The sequence below is a fragment of the Pongo pygmaeus genome, chromosome 18, assembly GCF_028885625.2.
Source record: "Pongo pygmaeus isolate AG05252 chromosome 18, NHGRI_mPonPyg2-v2.0_pri, whole genome shotgun sequence".
NCBI classification, from domain to species: domain Eukaryota; kingdom Metazoa; phylum Chordata; class Mammalia; order Primates; family Hominidae; genus Pongo; species Pongo pygmaeus.
Window position 1 is genome coordinate 24245922 of NC_072391.2, and position 21832 is coordinate 24267753.

General features: G+C 44.4%; 1 protein-coding gene and 2 pseudogenes across 33 annotated transcripts in view; 1 reads left to right on the forward strand and 2 right to left on the reverse strand.

Annotated features, from left to right (window-relative positions):
* Positions 1-18849, forward strand: part of LOC129016289 (nuclear pore complex-interacting protein family member A7-like) — a 98719-nt gene extending 79870 nt beyond the window's left edge. For 9 of the 33 annotated variants that reach the window (XM_063654035.1, XM_063654030.1, XM_063654027.1 and 6 more), the window contains 9 exons: positions 4520-4645; positions 8043-8142; positions 8306-8444; positions 11405-11506; positions 12489-12549; positions 12659-12831; positions 12949-13043; positions 14209-14282; positions 16041-18849. In XM_063654035.1, coding sequence (XP_063510105.1) covers positions 4520-4645; positions 8043-8142; positions 8306-8444; positions 11405-11506; positions 12489-12549; positions 12659-12831; positions 12949-13043; positions 14209-14282; positions 16041-17138 — 1968 coding nt within the window. In that variant the 3' untranslated portion in view covers positions 17139-18849. Of the gene's footprint in view, positions 1-522; positions 1050-1618; positions 1751-4519; positions 4646-8042; positions 8143-8305; positions 8445-11404; positions 11507-12488; positions 12550-12658; positions 12832-12948; positions 13044-14208; positions 14283-14987 lie in introns of those variants that run through there. The other 24 variants (XM_063654031.1, XM_054455579.2, XM_063654032.1 and 21 more) reach the window with 21 other exon arrangements.
* An 839-nt stretch (positions 18850-19688) lies between these two features.
* LOC129016296 (ubiquitin-protein ligase E3A-like) lies at positions 19689-20203 on the reverse strand (annotated as a pseudogene).
* Positions 20204-20237: 34 nt separating this feature from the next.
* Positions 20238-21252, reverse strand: LOC134737543 (ubiquitin-protein ligase E3A-like; annotated as a pseudogene).
* Between the last annotated feature and the right edge of the window lie 580 nt (positions 21253-21832).

Genomic DNA, 21832 nt, shown 5'->3' on the forward strand with positions numbered 1-21832 from the left:
AGTGTAAGTTTACTAACTTTGGAAAGTACGTACACTAGCATAACCCAACCCCCGTTCAAGATCTACATTATTTTATTTTTATTATTTTTATTTTTATTTTATTATTATTATTTTTTTGAGACAGAGTTTCTCCCTTGTTGCCCAGGCTGGAGTGCAATGGCACAATATCCCTTGTTGCCCTTTGGGGTGCAGTGGCACAATATCAGCTGACCGCAACCTCTGCTTCCCAGGTTCGAGCAATTCTCCTGCCTCAGCCTCCCGAGTGGCTGGGATTACAGCCGTGTGCCACCACGGCCAGCTAATTTTGTATTTTTAGTAGAGATAGGGTTTTCTCCATGTTTGACCTTGAGGAACCCTGGGAGCTCAGGAAGGAAGGAGTGCCCAGAAGCAGGGACAGGGAGCTGGTTGGGGAGGACCAGAAATCAGGTTTCTGAAGGTTCCAGACAGGACCTGTCCTTGGGAGGAGCATGGGGGCCTGAGATGGGGGAGGGGGCATTGGAATGGCGGGGCGCGCACGGACTGTCCATTGTGAGGCAGCACCACAGGCATCAGGGATTGGTGGAGAGGGAGTATAAAATCCTGGGGTTGCTAAGAGACGGCCCAGACCGAAGAAGGTTTGGCAGTTGGGTGGAAAGCAGAACCTTGGTCTCCATTTAACTGCTCCTAAGCCTCACGCTCCCTTGCCCTGCGCGTCCTGTTGCTTCCCTGATTGACCTTCTCCGTGACCTGTAGCTAAACCTTCCACCAGCGCTTGAGAACTTAATTTGAACCGGATCCTTTCCCAGACCTCTTTCTCCTCCTCCTCCTCCTCCTCTTCCACCTCCAGGTGCCCAACAGCCCCCTTCTCTTCCTTTCCCTTCCCTTCCCTCCCCTCCCCTTCCCCTTCCCTCTGCCTCCCCGTCCCCTTCCCCTTCCCTACCCCCGCCCTAAGCCACCCCCGCCTCTGTCCTGGCCGCCTCAGGGCGCCCTGAGAGGACCAGGACATGCCGGTGTGGTGGCTGCTCTTTTGGCTCCTCCTGCTGGGATTTATCAGCCATCACCCCACCTATGTGAGTAGACGCTGGATCCGCGTGGTTTCTTCCTTGTTACCGGGCTGTGTCATGTGGCATGAAATTACACAGCTCAGGCCTGTAATCCCAGCACTTTAGGGGGCCGAGGTGGGCAGAGCACTTGAGTCCAGGAGTTGAAGTCTAGCCAGGGCATCATAGCGAAACCCCATCTCTACAAAAAATTCCAAAAAAGATTAGTCGGGCCTGGTGGTGCGTGCCTGTTATCCCAGTTACTGGAGAGGCTGAGGTGGGAGGATCGCTTGGGCCTAAGAGCTGGAAGTTGCAGTGAGCTGAGATGGCCCCACTGCACTCTTGTCTCAAACAAACAAAATGGACCAAAACAAAGTGAAATATCATTTGATTTGTGTCATCTGGTTTGACGAATTTTTTTTTTTTTTTTTTTAGACAGAGTCTCACTGTGTCGCCCAGGCTGGAGTGCAGTGGCAAGATCTCAGCTCACTGCAACCTCCGCTTCTGGGGTTCAAGCAATTGTCCTGCCTCAGCCTCCTGAGTAGCTGGGATTACAAACGCAGACCACCACGCCTGGCTAATTTTTCTATTTTTAGTTTAGATGAGGTTTCACCATGTTCGCCAGGATAGTCTCTATCTCTCGACCTCGTGATCCGCCTGCCTCAGCCTCCCAAAGTGCTGGGATTACAGGTGTGAGCCACCACGCCCCGCCAAAATATATAACCTTAAGTGTAAGTTTACTAACTTTGGAAAGTACGTACACCAGCATAACCCAACCCCCGTTCAAGATCTACATTATTTTATTTTTATTATTTTTATTTTTATTTTTTATTATTTTTTTGAGACAGAGTTTCTCCCTTGTTGCCCAGGCTGGAGTGCAATGGCACAATATCCCTTGTTGCCCTTTGGGGTGCAGTGGCACAATATCAGCTGACCGCAACCTCTGCTTCCCAGGTTCGAGCAATTCTCCTGCCTCAGCCTCCCGAGTGGCTGGGATTACAGCCGTGTGCCACCACAGCCAGCTAATTTTGTATTTTTAGTAGAGATAGGGTTTCTCCATGTTGGTCAGGCTGGTTTTCAACTCCCGACCTCAGGCGATCCGCCCACCTCGGCCTCCCAAAGCGTTGGGATTACAAGTGTAAACCACCGTGCCCAGCCAAGATCTAACTAGTATGTCACCCCAGAAAGTGAACTCTCACTCTTCCCAGCCAGTCTCTTTCTTATCATGGGTTAGCTTGCTTATTCTGGAATTTCGCGTATACAGATGCATACCATGCCATAGCTACTCTTTTGTGTCTGCCTTATTTTGCTCAACACCATGTTTCTGAATCATTACCATTGTTGTATGGTTCTCTAACTCCATCATTTGCATTTCAGACTCAGCATATGCTGAGTTCAACCTGTTGAAGGGCTATCTCTGTTTAATTCACCATCTTGAAAGAAACATTTAAAATTGAGATGTTTTCAAAAATATATAGTTAAATCCTGAGGAATCGATGTAGAAATGCTATCACAAGCTGTCTGAACTTAGTCAGGGGAAGTCTTCGTGTTCACTCAGATAAGAGTCTAATGGAATGAATATGAACAATCTTAGAGAAATCCCACACTCTTCATGCCATTGTCATGATCTCCACCTTGGTATTTTTTTTTTTTTTTTTTTGGAGGCGGAGTCTCACTCTGTCACCCAGGCTGAGTGCAGTGGTGCAATCTCGGCTCACTGCAACCTCTGCCTCCCCGGTTCAAGTGATTCTTCTGCCTCAGCCTCCCGAGTAGCTGGAACTATAGGCGCGTGCCACCAGGCCCTGCTAATTTTTTGTATTTTTAGTGGAGATGGGGTTTCACCATGTTAGCTAGGATGGTCTCAATCTCCTGATCTCGTGATCCACCCACCTCGGCTTCCCAAATTGCTGGGATTACAAGCATGAGCCACCCCGCCCGGCCCACCTTGTTAATTTTTAAGCACTAAAATTTGATACTTATTTGTGAATGAAGTAATCCTTTCATTGTATTTTTTTTTTTTTTTTTACTTATGCTGAGCTTTAAATGACAAAGATTCACATAATCCAACAGAGAAGTATTATTTAGAGGGATTCTTTTATCATGTGATATATAATAAATGCATCCAATGTTACACATCAATTTAAAAAACAAGTAAATAACTTTAAAGAAAAGATAACTACTGGCCAGGCGCAGTGGCTCACACCTGTATTCCCAGCACTTTGGGAGGCCGAGGCAGGTAGATCATGAGGTCAGGAGTTGGAGACCAGCCTGGCCAAGACGGTGAAACCCTGTCTCTACTAAAAATACAAAAATTAGCCAAGCACGGTGGCAGGCACCTGTAATCCCATTTGCTCAGTAGGCTGAGGCAGGAGAATCACTTGAACCCAGGAGGCGGAGGTTGCAGTGACCTGAGATCATGCCACTGCAATCTAGCCTGGGTAACAGAGCAAGACTTTGTCTCAAAACAGAAAAGATAAGATAATTACTTTATACTTAGCGTGTCTTACCCATGAGTGATGGGCTGCATGTGGCCCAGGACAGTTTTGAATGCAGTTCAACACAAATTTGTAAACTTTCTTAAAACATTATGAGATTTTGGCCAAGCGCAGTGGTTCTTGCCTGTAATCCCAGCACTTTGGGAGGCTGAGGCGGGCAGATTACCTGAGGTCAGGAGTTTGAGACCACCCTGGCCAACATGGCAAAACCCCATCTCCACAAAAAATACAAAAATTTGTTGAGTGCACTGTCAGGCACCTGTACTCACAGCTACTCAGGAGGCTGAGGCAGGAGAATCACTTGAACCTGAGAGGCAGAGGTTGCAGTGAGCCGAGAGCACGCCACTGCACTCCAGCCTGGGTGACAGAGTGAGACCCCATCTCAAAAACAAACAACAAACAAGAACAAAAGCAAAAAGTGGCCAGGCACGGTGGCTTACACCTGTAATCCCAGCACTTTGGGAGGCTGAGGCAGGCAGATCGCCTGTCAGGAATTCGAGACCAGGCTAGCCAACATGGTGAAACCTCATCTCTACTAAAAATACAAAAATTAGTCGGGCATGGTGGCAGAGACCTGTAATCTCAGCTACTTGGGAGGCTGAAGGAGGACGACTCTGCGGAGCGGAAGTCTGTCTCCAAAAAAAAAAAAAAAAAGGAGGTTTTTTTTTTATATCATCAGCTATTGTTAGTGTTAGTGTATGTTATGTGTGGCTCAAGACAACTTTGCTTTAATATAGCCAGGGAAGCCAAAAGATTGGATATCCCTGCTTTATACCAAGAAAGACGACACCCCGCATTTGCAATGCCTAAAAACACTACCAGCCATCTGAAAAACATGAGACTTCTAACTTCTGTTCTTTTTTGTAGCAGTGGAATCCCACGGTGATATCTGAGGGATGTGGTTACCTTTTGGAGGAGGTTGATGGTTTCTAAGGATGATTCTTTCTGAGTGAAATATTGTCAGTGTCATTGACCTTTTCATTATTTCAACTATTATTACTCCAGGTTATCAATTCTGTGCCTGATGATTTTCATCCTGGGACTGACTTTTGTGGAATTCCTTGGATTATCATTATTGTGTTTCTGGGAATTTCTACACTTGCCATTTTCCTCTGGAAAACTAGCCTTTGTGTGAGTATACTAACTTTCTGTAGAGGTATAATTGTAATCACAAATAAGAAGAAATTATTTAAAACAGTTCACGTTTCTGGACTTCATTATGAATATGTGGCTTTACCCAAAAAATCAGGAAAATGATTTGTTAGCATAAGAATTATGAAAATATCTGCCATTTACATTATGAAAATTAAATAGGTTGGTGTTTGTTTAATAAAATGTCAACAGAGCTTTTGGTCACAAATAACTTTTTTTAACCTTAGTGTTATTTATCAGAAATGGAGTATGAGGTTTCATCACTTAAATAGGAAATTCTTTCTAAACTCTTCTGCTTTATAGTTCTAGCATATGGGTGGAAGGAAAGCTTCCAGTCTCCTCTCTGAAGATTCACTGCAGAAATGAGCTGACAACAGACAGCTTAACAGGAGAAGAAAAACATAGAACAGTCATAAACATGGGAACCAGCTGAAAAATGAGACTGCTAGAAGGGCCGGATGGTTGATGCTTAAAGAGCACCCTCTTCTGAGGGGAGAGGGAGATAGATGGAGATGTAGGACATTTAGAGGGGCAGCAAATGATTTTTAGGGGAAATGAAAGAGCTCAAGGAACAAACAATTGGCCTGAGACAAAGTTCCTCCGAGGTCATAGGGACGAGGTGACAAACTGCCAGAAGGTGAAGGGCAGAACTGCACTGCGTCTCATGATGCAGAGAAAGCCCCAGAGAATCTCTTAGAACTGCCCTCCAGAGAATCAATGAAAAGTGTATCTGGGCAGGGTAATTTTGAATGACATCATTCAAAGTGCATGTTCCCAGTTGCAACTGGAGAGAGATCAGTATGTGAAAAGTCTGTACTTGGTAAGAATTTGGCTGCTAAGTTCTGCCATAATTTGTCTTTTGAGCCTTTTTTCCATTGGGTAAGTTGAGCTCTACATTTTCTCTTGCCATTCATGGCAGTAAAAACGTGGTTGTGTGGGGGCTGAACCTCCTTCTGAACAATGATCCAAGATAAAAGTACTAATACCACAATGCTTTTTTATATTCAAGGGAAGAGGAAGTTTATGTTTCAGTTTTACCACCTAGATAATTACACATCATTTGGCACTGCCTTTCAAGATATGTAGAAAACAGAAAATATATGAGTTATGAAGATATCGAGGCACATTTAACATTCTCTATGCCACTTAGTCCTGAAGAGAGAATTTTCAGTATAAATTGGAGGAAGTGTTTTTTTTTTTTTTTCCCCACCCCCAAGACGAGTCTCCCTGTGTTGCCCAGGCTGGAGTATAATGGTGTGATCTTGGCTCACTGCAACCTCCACCTCCTGGCTTCAAGCGATTCCCCTTCCTCAGCCTCTCAAGTAGCTGGGATTACAGGTGCCCACCACCATGCCCAGCTAATTTTTGTATTTTTAGTAGAGTCGGAGTTTTACCATGTTGGCCAGGCTAGTCTCAAAACCCGACCTCAAATGATCCACCCGCCTCAGCCTCCCAAAGTGCTGGGATTACAAGCGTCAGCCACCACGGGAGCCGGGGGAAGTTTTTAAATTTACCGCTTTTTAAAAATTCCATTTAGGAAAGTTCAGTTGAGCTGTTGGACTTGGACAACTTTGCGCCTTCTCATCTTTGTCCTTGTCATCTAGTCATCTGTACCACTACCTCCTAAGCAGGGACATCATGGGTGCCATGAAGCATTCATGCATGATGGCATTTCCTTGCTTCTCATTTCTTCATGTGTTTGACATTCCTCCTAGCTCCAAACTGGGCCAGCTACCTTTCCTATGAAATCTAGCGGTAGCTGTGGGATAGATGTGGTTGCTCTTTCATCTTTTTAGATTACCCATTGCTTCTCTCGAAATCCTAGTACATGTTTTGTTTTTTATCCTATGTGCAGAAATCAGAAAAGAACAAATTCTTCAAAGAATTTGAAAGATATTATTTCAGGCCAAGTGTGGTGGCTCATGCCTGTAATCTCAGCAGTTTGGGAGGCTGAGGCAGGTGGATCACTTGAGGTCAGGAGTTCAAGACCAGATGGGCCAACATGGTGAAACCCCAGCTCTACTAAAAAGACAAAAATTAGCCAGGCACGGTAGTGGGCGCCTGTAATCCCAGCTACTTGGGAGGCTGAGGCACAAGAATCGCTTGAATCTGGGAGGTGGAGGTTGCCGTGAGCCAAGGTAGCACCACTGCACTTCAGCATGGGTGAGAGTGACACTCCATCTCAAAAAAAAAAAAAAAAAAAAGTTATTTCAGTGACTACCTCAGGAGATTCATAGGTATCTGACCCACATCTGAGATGGGATTTGCATTGCATTTTAGCTATGATGAGAACAAATATTTAATATCTTAGAAGACTAAAAGCATACTGTGATAATATGGAAATCTTGGTGGGAATTCAGTCATTAGTGAGAGTGTTTTGCGTTAGGTTCAAACCAGCCTCAATGAAGCTGATGTGAGGGAAGGGAAAGTGGACTCTGAGTAGAGCAGGGGTAGAAGGAAGATGCTCCAGTGCAGATCAGGAAGGAGCAGGGGGTGAAATGTTACAAATTCTAGAACTCGGAGAGCTGAAGGTAATTACTTCCTTTTCAAGTTGTGAAACATGTTAACCTGTGGTAAAATACTTATAACATGATAATTACCATCTAACCGTGTTGAAGTGTGCAGTTCAGTTGTGTGACGTATATTCATGTCTTTTTTTTTTTTTTTTTTTTTTTGAGACGGAGTCTCACTCTGTCACCAGGCTGGAGTGCAGTGGTGTGATCTCGGCTCACTGCAACCTCTGCCTCCCGGGTTCAAGCAGTTCTCCTGCCTCAGCCTCCCGAGTAGCTGGGACTACAGGCGTGCGCCACCATGCTCAGCTAATTTTTGCATTTTTAGTAGAGACGGGGTTTCACCATGTTGGCCAGGATGGTCTCCATCTCTTGACCTTGTGATTCACCTGCCTCAGCCTCCCAAAGTGCTGGGATTACAGGCGTGAGCTACCGCACCTGGCCTATTTTTTTTTTTTTTTGAGACAGAGTTTCAATCTTGTTGCCCAGGTTGGAGTGCAATGGCACAATCTCAGCTCACTACAACATTTTCCTCCTGGGTTCAAGTGATTCTCCTGCCTCAGCCTCCCGACTAGTTGGGATTACAGGCATGCACCACCTCCCGGTGATCTCGGCTCACTGCAACCTCCGCCTCCCGGCTTCAAATGGTTCTTTGCCTCAGCCTCCCAAGTAGCTCGGATTACAGGCGCCCGCAGCCATGCCCGGCTAATTTTTGTATTTTTAGTAGAGACGGGGTTTCACCATCTTGGCCAGGCTGGTCTTGAACTCCTGACCCCATGATCCACCCGCCTCGGCCTCCCAAAGTGCTGGGATTATAGGCATGAGCCAGCGTGCCCAGCCGTTATTCTTAAATTATTATTTCCTAGGTGTCGTTCCTCAAGACTGTCTTAAAGTCACAAAATGTACATGACGGATCCAAGGATGTACAGCGGAAAGCCTGGAGGTCCAATAGCCGTAGCCGGGAAGGTATGGCTCTGTTGGAGTCCCCATAGTGTGGAAATGAGTTTGCCCTGGAAAGGGAAAGAACAGCTTCTTGCCCTCAGGTTTCTCACCTTCTCCTCTCCTCACTCTCACCAAGGGCTGAGGTCCATTTGTATGCACACAAAGAAAAGGGTTTCTTCCTTTCCAGGAATTAAAATTGGCCTGGAAGACCTCTTTACTTCATGGAGACATATGGAAGCCAAAGTTCGAGCTGAAGTCCATAAAGTGACAAGGAAGGTCAACAGTCATTACAAAATCAATGGACAGAGGAAGACTGCCGAGGAAGAGTAAGATGTGCCTTGACACAAATACTGTTGTTATGAACCATGTGCCAATCAAAGTAGACAACTGTAAAGTCCTTGAGAATATTTTCTACAATATTTGTGGCAAATTCAGTGGGTTCAAAATTGAGTTTGTCCTTTCTGCTTGATTAGTTTAATCCGCATAATTCCTTTCCTTTCCTACATTCTTGTTTGTAATTTTTTCGGGGGAAGAGGAGGTGCTAGTACTGGCATTGGTTTTCCTTTCTCTTTTTTTTTTTTTTTTCCTGAGACGGAGCTTTGCTCTTGTTGCCCAGGCTGTAGTGCACTGGCAGGATCTCGACTCACTGCCTTTTGGGTTCAAGCAATTCTCCTGCCTCAGCCTCCCAAGTAGCTGGGATTACAGGTGCCCACCACCATGCCCAGCTAATTTTTGTATTTTTACTAGAGATGGGGTTTTGCCATGTTGTCCAGGCTGGTCTCGAACTTCTGACCTCAGGTGATCCACCCGCCTCAGCCTCCCAAAGTGCTGGATTAGAGGTGTGAGCCACCATACCCAGCCTTTTTTTTTTTTTTTTTTTTTTTTTTTAATTTTGAGATAGAGTCTCACTCTGTCGCCCAGGCTGGAGTGCTATGGCGCAATATTGGCTCACTGCAACCTCTGCCTCCCAGGTTGAAGCAATTCTGCCTCAGCCTCCCGAGTAGCTTGGATTACAGGTGTGTGCCACCACAGTCAGCCAATTTTTTTTTTTTTTTTTTGAGACAGAGTCTCACTCTGTCACCCAGGCTAGAGTGCAGTGGTGTGATCTTGGCTCACTGCAACCTCTGCCTCCCAGGTTCAAGCGATTCTTATCCCTCAGCCTCTTGAGTAGCTGGGACTACAGGCATATGCCACCATGCCCGGATAATTTTTGTATTTTTAGTAGAGGTGGGGTTTCACCATATTGGCCAGGCTGGTCTAGAACTCCTGACATCATGATCCGCACACCTTGGCCTGCCAATGTGCTGGGATTACAGGTGTGAGCCACCGTGCCCAGCCCAATTTTTGTATTTTTAGTAAAGACCGGGGTTCACCATGTTGGCCAGGCTAGTCTTGAACTCCTGACCTCAGGTGATCCGCCTGCGTCTGCCTCCCAGCGTGAGCCACCGCTCCCAGCCTGGATTGTTGAATTCAATGCTTGGGTCACCTCCAGATTCATTTTCACAGTCTTTCACGTTTTGGTCATATTACATTGTATTTTGCTGCCATATGACTGATCTTTTTTTGTTAAATGTGAGATACTTGTTAAAAAATATTTAGCAATGAATTGAGGCCTAGTAGCATGTTAACTTGCTGCAGAAGAGATGGGAGTCTACTTCTGGGGGATAGTGAGGGGTCCTCCATACAGGCTGCAATTGAGGTCGTCAGTGCAGGCTCAGTCCCTACAAAGGCCAGGGTATTTCCTATCCACCTCTGTTCTGATGTGTGACTCTTCTGGGTCTCAACCAGAGCCAGTGGACTTCAGTACGGGTCGCTTTCATTGGCAGACCCTCAATCCACTTGTTTTTCATCTAATCGCATGCATGTGTGCAAAAGCTGCTCTGCTTCGCATCTCAGTAGTCCCTTCTGGAATTCAGCAATGAAACTCAGGGAAATGGGTTCCAAATGCAAGGTTGACTTTCGTCCTGGGTTTCCTTCTTCTCCATCTTGACCTCATGTCTGTTTACTGCCATGTTAGCAATTTGATGTATTCAATCATAGGTTTTATATTCTGTTTGGTGTCCCCCATTGTTCTCATCGGAGATCGGAAGCTTCAGATGCACTTATGTCAACTCAAGATTAGAATGCTTCCTTAGCTTCCCTCCAGAGTCAGGTTTTGTGTTTGTAGTTCCCAAGTGCACAGCAGGAGTAGTGAGGTCCTCACTGGCTTCTCATTTGCATTAATCTGTGAGCTCATTTAGCGTGGGGAGAGGACCCTGCTCCCATTGCATTCTCAGAACTTCACCACACACTCCTTGTTTGAGACCACTCCAGACAGCATGTGCTGAAGGATGCCCTGTGGTCAGAAACAAGTTCATTAACTTTCTATTTGAAGTGTTTTTGTCCCTGTTTCCTAGCATTCTGGGAATTTTACACATCCTTCCTATAAAACCAAGTATCAGGTGAGGTCCTTAGGATCAGGACCATGAATAAGTGGTGTGAGGGCAACACAGCAAACTTACCTTTTTAGGCCATTTCCTTTTTCTGCCCTCACTCTCTGTGAACTGAACCTTGTTAAAGTCAGTCAACACCAGGGTGGATGGTTTGCAGTTGTCATCTATTTTCAGGACATAACACCCTGACTTAGGAGCCATTCCGATCATTTCTAATTCAATAGATGTGCCCAGCATTGAGATTGCCTTTTCTCTCAACCAGGATCATTAAAGTCGATGACAAGAGTTCCAGTCCTGAATCATGGCAAAGTGCAGTAGTGAACTGCAGGGTTAATGACACCATATTCTGGAAGGATCTCTCTATGGCTGATGGTCTCAGTTCCGGCATCAGCCTCTGACTGAGAATCAGGTCTCCCACAGGAGGAGTCAGATGAGGAGCATTCCTCTGCTTCCGATGGAGTTAGTTGTGATGAGTTGGTGAGGTCTGGTTTTTCACACTGAACTAAAATGAGCTTTCGCTGTGTCAAGCACAAGACTGACCCCAGAGACACACATAGTGCACTTCATAGAAGCTTTTAATAGTCTTTATTTACTAAAGAATAGGACTAACTATAGAACTATGAAGATGAGCTGGAAATGACAGGTGACTTGCCAGCAGGCCAGAGTGTGATATTTCTTTGTCCCTCAATGGGAGGTGTCAATTCTCCCTTTGGTTGTGAGAATCAGTTGGTTCATTTATGGGAAGGTTGCAGGGGGGATCTTTGAATCACAGCCTTCAGATGCCAGAAGGGCAGAGGGAATCCCACATGGGCTGGTGGATCATGTGTGTGCATTTCCCTCCCTTCTAATCTCAGGAAACAAAACATGAAAGAATGTGAGCAAGCAGAAAACAAGAGGCAGCTATCAGAGGCAGAGGAGAATGGGAAATTGGATATGAAAGAAATACACACCTACCTGTGAGTTCAGAAACAACCCCACCCTCTTGGGAAACCCCCATTGGAATGTTGTTTTTAACCTTTGTACAATGTTTAGACCCAGTAAATGCAGAAATAGAAACAAATGGTCAGAAGACATATCCAGAGAGAGAGAGAGAGAGTTGACAAAACAGAAAACAAAGTACCTTAAGATTTACCAGTGACCAAAAGATGTGAAGTAGCAAAACGTCTCCTGACCCCATTGCCAGCTAGATTGTGTGGGTGGAGTGAGTTGTTGTCACCCTTAGGAAAGTGTGTTGTTGTAGGATCAACCACATCCTTCAAAAGGACTATGCCTGTTTATAAGCCCAGCTGTTTCTGCCCTGTGAAACATGGCAAGGATATTAATACAAAGAGAATAGAGCTTTATGATAAAAGATGCTCAATGAAGGATGAATTAGGGATATACTGAGAACGGGGAAGGAAATTGTCAACTCAGAAGTCAGCAGGCAGTAAGCAAAAGAGGAGGAATCAATACAGCAACAGTTTGGATCAGACTGTACTGTTTTTTTGTTTTTGTTATTTTTTCTGAGGCGGAGTCTCGCTCTGTCACCCAGCCTGGAGTGCAATGACATGATCTTGGCTCACTGTAACCTCTGCCTCCCAGGTTCAAGTGATTCCCCTGCCTCAGCCTCCCGAGTAGCTGGGATTACAGGTGCCTGCCACCACGTCTGGCTAATTTTTTGTATTTTTAGTAGAGATGGGGTTTCACCGTATTAGCCACGATGTTCTCAATCTCCTGACCTCGTGATCCACCTGCCTCGGCCTCCCAGAGTGCTGGGATTACAGGCATCAGCCACCGCGACCGGCTCAGACTGTACTCTTATAGCCATCTGAAATACGTTTTCTAGGTATAGATAGATTGTGTAAGGGTACAGTTGTGAGGATAACAGAAACATGGCAGATTATTTAAAATCATCCTGAAAGTGGTGCTTTATCTGATGAAAGTGATTGTAATCCGTAGGAAACTGTTTCAACGCACGCAAGAGTTGCGGCGGCGGGCAGAGGACTACTACAGATGCAAAGTAAGGAGCTTCCTCCCCGCAGTTGCAGGATAGTTCAGTGCTGATGCAGATGATGCCACGGCCCTTAGACTCTCTCAACATTCAATTTCTCATGTGTTGGCTTTTTCAGATCGCCCCTTCTGCAAGAAAACCTCTTGCCAACTCAGTAAGTTTGTTTGTTTTCCTTGCTTTTGGATATAGTCTGCCAGGTCAGGACATGGATGTATTTTTCTCCCCACAGCTCTGTGCTCAAGCCTTGCAAAGGGGGATGGCAGAGAAGAAGGCTGCCTACAAGCAGCACAGGTAGGTCATTGTGATGGACATTTTAAAGGATGTTTTTGTTTTGAGATAAAGCTTTGAGCATCTAGTAAAGAACTTGGTGTTTTAATTCTTCAAGTCAATTCTTTCTATGTCTTCTAGGTGTGAAATGAGGCAAAAGCAGAGAGTGCCAGAGAGACGCATGAGTCAGGAGCCAGTCCAGGGACAACCGGGCCTAGAGAACCCTTTCTGGAGGGGTAGGAGCTCGCTGTGAAGGCAGCCGCTTAATTGGTGCTGCACAATCCACACACCTTGCTTCTCCTTTTGGGGATGAGGGCTCGGGTGGGGTGATTGTTATGTTTCCTGGAAACAATTCCAAGCACTTATAAAGAGAATAGTTGTCTCGCTGGGTGGCAGGACCCTATTTTTCTCAGGTGCCCGAGCTGAATGGCTCTTGGCTAGTCCCCTGTGAATGGTGGAGCTCAGGCCGCTCCACTGACTGTGGACGTTGCCCCACCCTGATGTCTTGGTTACTTTTAACTGAGGAGTTGAGCCTAGAAGGCAGATGGGCCAGCTCCCCTTTCCACCTTCACTCAGTGTGAAGGATTTATTTTTCTTTCACTTGAGAAAACAACAATAGCACTTTAGAATGGGAGCCACATGTGCTGATGAGAGCAGAGATTTTCTGGCCGTGTCTTCATGGATCAATATTGTAGCTTGAGGTCTGCTTTAAGAAAAGAAGCATTTATTTTCACTTTTTGGAACTTCCTTCATTCTTTTTGTTTAAGTTGTTTATTGTCAACTATATAACTCCATTAGTAAGTTAAATTTCTATGTAATCCTACTCCTCTAACATTTGAAGTGTAACCCTAAAACTTTCCAGTTAATTTCTGTAGCTCTTACCTTTTCTCATGACTGTTCATCTCTTTATGTCCATTTCTGTTCATAAGTATTGATAATACCTGGCGAGGTATGAAAGTTAGATTAACTATGAATCCACAGAATTTTAAATGTCCCTATGGCTTGAAGAAGAGGAGCAGTGCTGTTCCTGTCCAGGGTTTATTGATATTCTTCCAACCATGGCTGTTCCTATTTTAATTTTGAGTCTGTGCTCACATGATGAGTGATTTCCTCTGATATGTACTGATTTAGAGCTCATTTCCAGCTGGTTAGAGCCCGACCTGTTCACAGCCTGTTGAGAGTTAAGAATACCCCTGGACCAGGGCTCTGTGGTATCTTCCTCAAGGATGAGGGTCCAGAGGGCTCCAGAGTCCTCTGAGGCATGTGGTCAATAAACCCTGTGCCTCTGGTAAGGGACCTGTGTGGCAGAGAGTGAGATGGCAGCGGAGGGTGTGGAGGGTTTCTTATTCTGCACAGAACATGCAAGCCAGATTTAGCCCCATTCCCTTCTCTGGCCCTTAGCAGATTCAGGACCTCATTGGGTTCCCATGAGGAACAGCAGCGGCGTCCCAGCTGAAAACACAGAGAAGACAAAGGTAAATGCTGGGGACGTTTTCACTCTTCCTATATCAGGACGCTTTGGTCTTTTCCGACAACACCCTCTCCTGGCCTGGCCTCTGCTCTGTGGGTTCTGTGGTGCCTTTTCTGTCTCGACTTCTTGAGAAGCAAAATCTTCTCCATGAGCTTTCAGCCTTCTCCATTCCCAGCTGATCATCGTTGGTGGCACCTCCAGAATCCATAAAAGCTCAGGGACCGAGGGCTGAAGGGCTTTTACTGTTCTGTTTCCAGAAATAACACGAGGAGGCACCACTGACCTCCAGTACTGTAGGTCTCATGGCGCGGTGAACTCTGACTGATCCACCTTACCCAAGATGTTGTGGGGTCTCATTTCCGAAATATGTGGGATTTTCTTTTGCTGTGATTTTGTTTGCATTCTGCTATAATGTAGGTGATTAACATTTGAAATATCTGCTGTATTCCCAGAAATGAAAATAGTGAAAACACATTAATCTAACATTAATTTGTGCTTTGTGCAATTTTGAATGCTCTTTGACAAGGCCAATTCCATAGTTCATCACAGTCCCATCCCTGTTGGTAACCGTGTTGTGCAAAAACACCTTCATACCCACCCAGTGGAGCCCCTGATCTAATGTTCTAAGTGTCAGAGGTTCCATATTTGTAATAGCAAATAGGCCCTGACTGTAAATTAGTGAAGAGTGAATGTAACTTATTACCCAGAGGGACAATTCCAAATGAAGGCCTTAAATGATGCTCAGCTAAGCTGGTTCTTGTGTGGCCTCTGTACCTTCAAAAGCTGTTGGGTCCTATGATTACACATGATGGGACTTGTACACTTGAAGTGAAACACAGTTTTAAAACTTGCTTTCTTTAGAATTCCCACCTCATTTTTCAATGGACAAAAGTATTCTTTATGTCCTAGTGCACTTACAATTTGGTATTACCTGGGAGTGAAAAGAAATATTACAGCCATGTCTAACTGACTTCTTGAGATAAGATTGTTCTGTCAGAAATCCCTCTCCCAGTTCCCCTGAAACTCTTCAGGAATCCACATCTTTCCAGAGCTCTTTGTTGTCATGGGTGGCACCTCCAGAGTGAAGAAGATCCTTTGTCCAGAAGGGAAACAGAGGGGAAATGAGAGGGTCCCGCAGGCAGAGCTGGAATCAACTTCCACTCTGCCTCTTGCAAGCTGTGTGACCCTGGGCACAATTTCTCCTTCCTGTGGAAACCTCTGTTTTCTTCGATTTGGAGCAGGGTGGTCACACTGACCTTGCAGAGTTCTGAGAATCAGAGACAGAACATAAAAGGCCTGGAAAACATTCTCCAAAAAGAAGATGTAACATGTGTGGACAATGGGCTTTTCATGCCTCTCTTACTCTCTGTTGACCTGGTGCAAGAAACATGCTCTGGTGATGGCTGTGAGGGAGGAAAGAGGATAGACATAGACACTCCTGTGTCTCAAACATGCTTCTTTATTACTCTGTTGTGACTCTGTCTTCCCTGGGGCAGGACCCCAGCCTGCCTACATTTGCAAACAGACACAGTGGCATGTGGAGACAACAGTGTGTCCCAATGACTTTTCTTTACTCCCCAGCTGTGGGCAGTACTCAGTGGAAGGGTGATATTATGACACTGATACTGCTATTTTGAAACCTGGAGGATAGAAAGGTGCAAAAATCTATCACCAGCAACAGAAGGTGCAGCCTGTGTTGGTGGCGGTAATTTTGTCCGTCAAATGAATATGTGTGAAAACATTTCCTCCTTCGGCCCTACAGGTCAGGATGGCGGCAGTGGAGCACCATCATTCCTCAGGGTTGCCCTACTGGCCCTTCCTCACGGCTGAAACTTTAAGAAAAAGGATGGGCCACAAGCCAACTCCTCCACCTCAGTGTGATCTGAGAGGTCAACCACATCCATCAGTTAAAGGGTGTCTGAGACTGCTGACTCTTTCTCGACTACAGTGTCCACTAGGACCTCAACCACATTCTACAACTGATGATTTTCTGAGAAGAGAGACACCTCAAGACGAGTGTGCCCTGGGACTTGAACCACTTCCTCGAGCTGATGATTTTCCGAGACTCAAGACACCTCCCAAGGGTCTTTTCATACTAATTTCCCCTTCTCCAGTTGATGATTCGCTGAGCCTCAAGACACCTCCCAAGTGTCTTCTGGTACCCCTTCCACCTTCTCCAGTTGATGATTTTCTGAGACCACAAACACCTCCCGTCCAGTGTCACCTGAGACCTGTACCATTTCATCGAGCTGATGATATCAGGAGACTCAAGAAACCTCCTAACTGTTTTTTCGCACCCCTTCCACCTTCTCCAGTTGATGATTTTCTGACACCACAGAGACCTCCAGTCGAGTGTCACCTGGGACCTCTACCGTTTCCTCGAGCTGATGATTTTAGGAGACTCAAGACACCTCCCGACTGTTTTTTCGTACCTCTTACATCTTCTCCAGTAGATGATTCTCTGAGCCTCCAGACAGCGCCTGAGTGTCTTCTGGCACCTCTTTCACCTTCTCCAGTTGATGACTTTGTGAGACCACAGACAGCTGCCATCCACTCTCGCCTGCGACCTGGACCATTTTCTAAAGCTCATGATACTCGGAGACTCAAGACTCCTCCCAACTGTCGTTTCGTACCTCTTCCACCTCCTCCAGTTGATGATTCTCTGAGCCTCAAGATACCCCTCGAGTGTCTTCTGGTACCTCTTCCACCTTCTCCAGTTGATTTTCTGACAGCACCGATACCTCTTGTCCACTCTCACCTGGGACCTGGACCATTTTCTCAATCTGATCATTTTCCGAGACTCGAGACACCTCCCGAGTGTTTTCCATACCTCTTCCACCTTCTCCAGTCGATTCTGTGAGCCTCAGGATACCTCCTGAGTGTCCTCTGGTACCTCTTCCACCTTCTGCAGTTGATGATTTACTGACACCAGACTCCTCCCGTCCACTGTCGCCTGGGACCTGTACCATTTCCTCGAGCTGATGATTTTAGTTGAAACAAGATACCTCCCGACTGTTTTTTCCTACCTCTTCCACCTTCTCCAGTTGATGATTCTCTGAGCCTCAAGACACCTCCCGAGTGTCTTCTGCTACCTCTTCCACCTTCTCCAGTTCATGATATTCTCAGACCACAAACACGTCCTGTCAACTCTCGCCTGGGACCTGGTCCATTTTCTCAAGCTGATGATTTTCCGAGACTGAAGACACCCCCTGAGTGTCTTTTCATACCTCTTCCACCTTCTCCAGTTGATGATTCTCTGAGCCTCAAGATACCTCTCGAGTGTCTTCTGGTACCTATTCCACCTTCTCCAGTTGATGATATTTTCAGACCACAGACACATCCCATCCACTGTCGCCTGGGACCTGGTCCGTTTTCTCAAGCTGATGATTTTCCGAGACTGAAGACACCCCCACCGAGTGTCTTTTCATACCTCTTCCACCTTCTCCAGTTGATGATTCTCTCAACCTCAAGACACCTCCCGAGTGTCTTCTGCTACCTCTTCCACCTTCTCCAGTTGATGATTTTCTGAGAGCATAGACACCGCCCATCAACTGTCCCCTGGGACCACGATCATTTTCTCCAGCTGATGATTTTCTGAGATTGCAGACACCTCCTGAGCATCTTCTCATACCTTTTCCACCTTCTCCAGGTGATGATTTTCTGGGACCACAGACACCTCCTATCAAGTGTCGCCTAGGACCGGTACCATTTTCTCCAGCTGATGATTTTCTCAGACTCAAGACACTTCTCAAGTGTCTTTTGGTTCCTCTTCCACGTTCTCCAGTTGATGATTTTCTGAGACCACAGACATGTCCCCTCGAGTGTCTTCTGGCACCTCAACCACCGTCTCCAGCGGATGATTTTCTGAGACCGCAGACACCTGCAGTTGACTTTCCCTTGGGACTCCTACCATTTTCTCAAGCTGATGATTTTCTGGCATCACAGACACCTCCCCTCAAGTGTCTTCTGGTACCTTTTCTTCCTCTCTAGTTGATGATTTTTTGAGATGACTGACATTTCCAGTCTCATGTCCCCTGGGACCTGTACCATTTTTCTCTAGTTGATTATTTTCTCTCTGTTTTGTTGTTGTTGTTTTTATTTTTTTGTTTTAGTTAAAATACATAATTCTTTTATTTCATAATGCAGTAAAAGAAATTATCATCACATGCACAGAAGACTAGGAAAAGGGAAACTACTTACTTCTGAAAATCCAGTAATGTAAACCTATTTGTACTTGTCCGTAGTACATGAAAATAATGTTTAACATGTTTTGAATTAAATTTTACCTGTGGGGCTATACAATGTAATTCTCAGGAGTAATAGTTTCATTCATTTCCAGGTTAGATTACTGTATGATTCATTAACACAAGGCACAGTAGCCATCTTTGTCATTATGTTGCAACACTCATCATGTACCTCTCTAAAATGGCTGATTTAACAAGATGATGGCAACACGAAGGGGAGACTTTGGATTGTCTATTGAAAATCTAGGCAATAAGTAATTAAGAAAAACTCTATCTGAAGTGTACTTTCACATACTTTCTGTTTATAATAAACAACAAACTTCCTAACTTTGTTGCAATAGGCTTGACTACCATTTCATTTTGCCAAATGCACTTTCCCCAGTAAACTTAAAATAACAACAAGAACAAAAATCCTTGTCCTTTCATATACTAAGAAAGAGGACCGGCCACTGAAACAGTTCATTGCAAGACGCACGAAGACGACATACTGTGGCATGAGTTATTTTTAATTTGTTATGCTGTTACTAAAGTTCTGAGGGCTGCAGTTAAAACATTCCAATTTCTCCCTTCCATCTTTATTGATTCTCGAGGTTTTGCACAGAAAACTCTTTGGGGGCTAGAACAGCAGTAATTGCATCACACTGTTTTTCAAGTTTCAAAAGCAAATCTTTAAAAAATATATACACAGTTCCTGATTTGATTTAGATACAGGGACAAAAAAGTAGCACATGCTTGAAGGTTACATTGTCTACAAATTGTGGCAATATTTTCCTTGGGAGAGTAGTTCTCTTGGCATATATTTTTTAAATACTCAAAAGGCTCAACCTCAAGCAGTAATAAACTCAAGCAAAAGTGATTTTACCCTTAAAATAAATATTCAGAAAAACCTCTCTGTACATACAAGTGAAAAAATTTGTAACGCTTTCACACAAAAAAATTATAATAATAATAAAGGATTTGTTCATATATGTAGCTGAAATGTGCTGTTCCAACCCTCATGTCCCCAATAAAGAAGCGAGGCACAGACACAGGTGACTACTGTGGTTCTCTGTCTTACAGCCTTTTTGTACTGGGACACTATCTCCACCAAAAATTTATCCCCGTTGTTATATTTTTTAAAGGTTTTAAATTTTTTTCTTCCTTTTTTTGTTTCATTTTGTTTTGTTTCACAGCATGCCAAATCCTTTGGCATATGTGATGGCCTTCAACAATCTCTCTTTAAGTTTTTCCTTCCTTGAATATTCCGGAAGTAAAAGCACATTAAAGCAAGTGTGAGATGTAGGTAACCTTTCTTGTCTGGGCCATTTTCGGGTATAATCATCTTTAATTTTCCTAGTTCTCCTACAGGTTCTCTGTCTGTGCCCATTTTAAACTGCAAGAAGAGTCTTTTATGTTTGTCTGTAAACGAATTAACAATTTCCCAGAACTTCCTAATCAGATCAGAGTCCCTGGTATAGACACCGTCATATTCTGTAGTTTCTTCTAGTGCTTGGAAATGTAGATTCCGGTTTCCACATATAAACAATTCAATTTCTTCTGTTCTGAGTAAGTACTTTAAGGGAGATTCACTGGTCACCATATGAAAACCTCTCCGAAAAGCCTTGAACTGTTTTTCTACTGATTTATTGAGAATGTAGTCAGAATAAAGATTAACAAATTCCTTCCTGTTTTCATTTGTCATTGGAATTTTATCACCATTTTCCTTTGGTCATACGTCATTGGATTACCAAAACTGTCTGTGATATCTGGAAAGTGCTCATCATGTCATCTTCCACATTCCCTTCATAATCCAATAAATCTTGAAAACTCTGATATAGAACTGGGTGAGAGTCTCCCAAGTCATGAAAAGTTCCTTCTTTCCCTATTAGCTTCTTGTAGACAACCATGGGAAAATGTGCATCCAGTATACAGTTATTGTAAATAGCCAGACCCAGCACTATGCCAATCAGAGTAAACTGACCCTCAGTTTCAAGAGAAGATGGATTAAACCAAAACAATTTTGTAGATTCATCATATGTGAACATACCAGTATCTGGATTGAAGATTTCCTCCACAATCAGCTGAAAAAATTCTTTGGAAACACCTCCCTCATCAACTCCTTGTTCTCATTCAAATTCCACATACAACTGCTTCTTCCAGTCTGCAGGATTTTCTATCGCGATCAACTCTAGCCAGACAAGTGCATCATCTGTGATATGGTCACGTCTAACTTTGAGTCTCAAATATGGATTCAACTGCTGTCCTTGAACTAAGCTGTAGAGAATAGTGAGTCTTCGTTCACTGTACGTGTGAATTCTATTGTCATAATATAATCCCAAATTCTTTGTGACAGCATTCAATATAAAGGGACATGTCATAAAACAACTTGTTCTCTGTTTCTACTTTGAAAAAAGTATAATCTTTATTCATTTATAGAACCTCATTCAGTGGTTAATTAATAAACTCTTCAAAAGGGACAAGTGGTTTTTGACAATCCAGGGTTTTAACACCAAGTTCAGTTTCCAGGGGGTCCACTCGAGGACCTTTCTTGTTTCTTCTTTCTTCTCCCAAAAGCTCCTGAAGTGTCAGCTCACTGGACTCAGGGATGGGCTCCTCCTCATCTTTATTGTGATTTGTGTCCACTTCCCCTCCCACTGCATTTGCATAGTAAACCATTTTCAAGCACTTTGAAGCAGCAACAATGGCATCATCATCATTCACTAGATTTCGACTGTTAAATTTATTGCTTATGACTTTATTTTATTTTTATTAATTAATTAGATATTTTTGAGACGGAGTCTCTGTCGCCCAGGCTGGAGGGCAATAGCGCGATCTGGACTCACTGCAACCTCCGCCTCCCGGGTTCAAGGGTTTCTCCTGCCTCAGCCTCCCGAGCAGCTGGGACTACACGTGTGCGCCACCATGCCCTACCAATTTTTGTATTTTTAGTGGAGACGGGGTTTCAATATGTTGGCCAGTCTGGTTTCGAGTGATCTGCCCACCTCGGCCTCCCATATGGGGTTATTTTTTGGAGTGATGAAAACATTTTGAAATTAGATAGGTGTGATGGTTCCATGACTTTGTGAATATATTAAAAACCATTGAATTGTACACAAAAAAATGGGGTGCATTTGGCTTGTACAGTGGCACATGCCTGTAATCCCAGCACTTTGGGAGAATTAGACAGGAGGATCCTTTGAGGGCAGGAGTTCCAGACCAGCCTGGACAAAATAGGAAGACCCCATCTCTACGAAAAAACAGAAAAGAAATAGAAAAAAGTATTGTAATCACTCAGGCTTGGTGGTGTGCACTGATAGTCTCAGCTACTGCT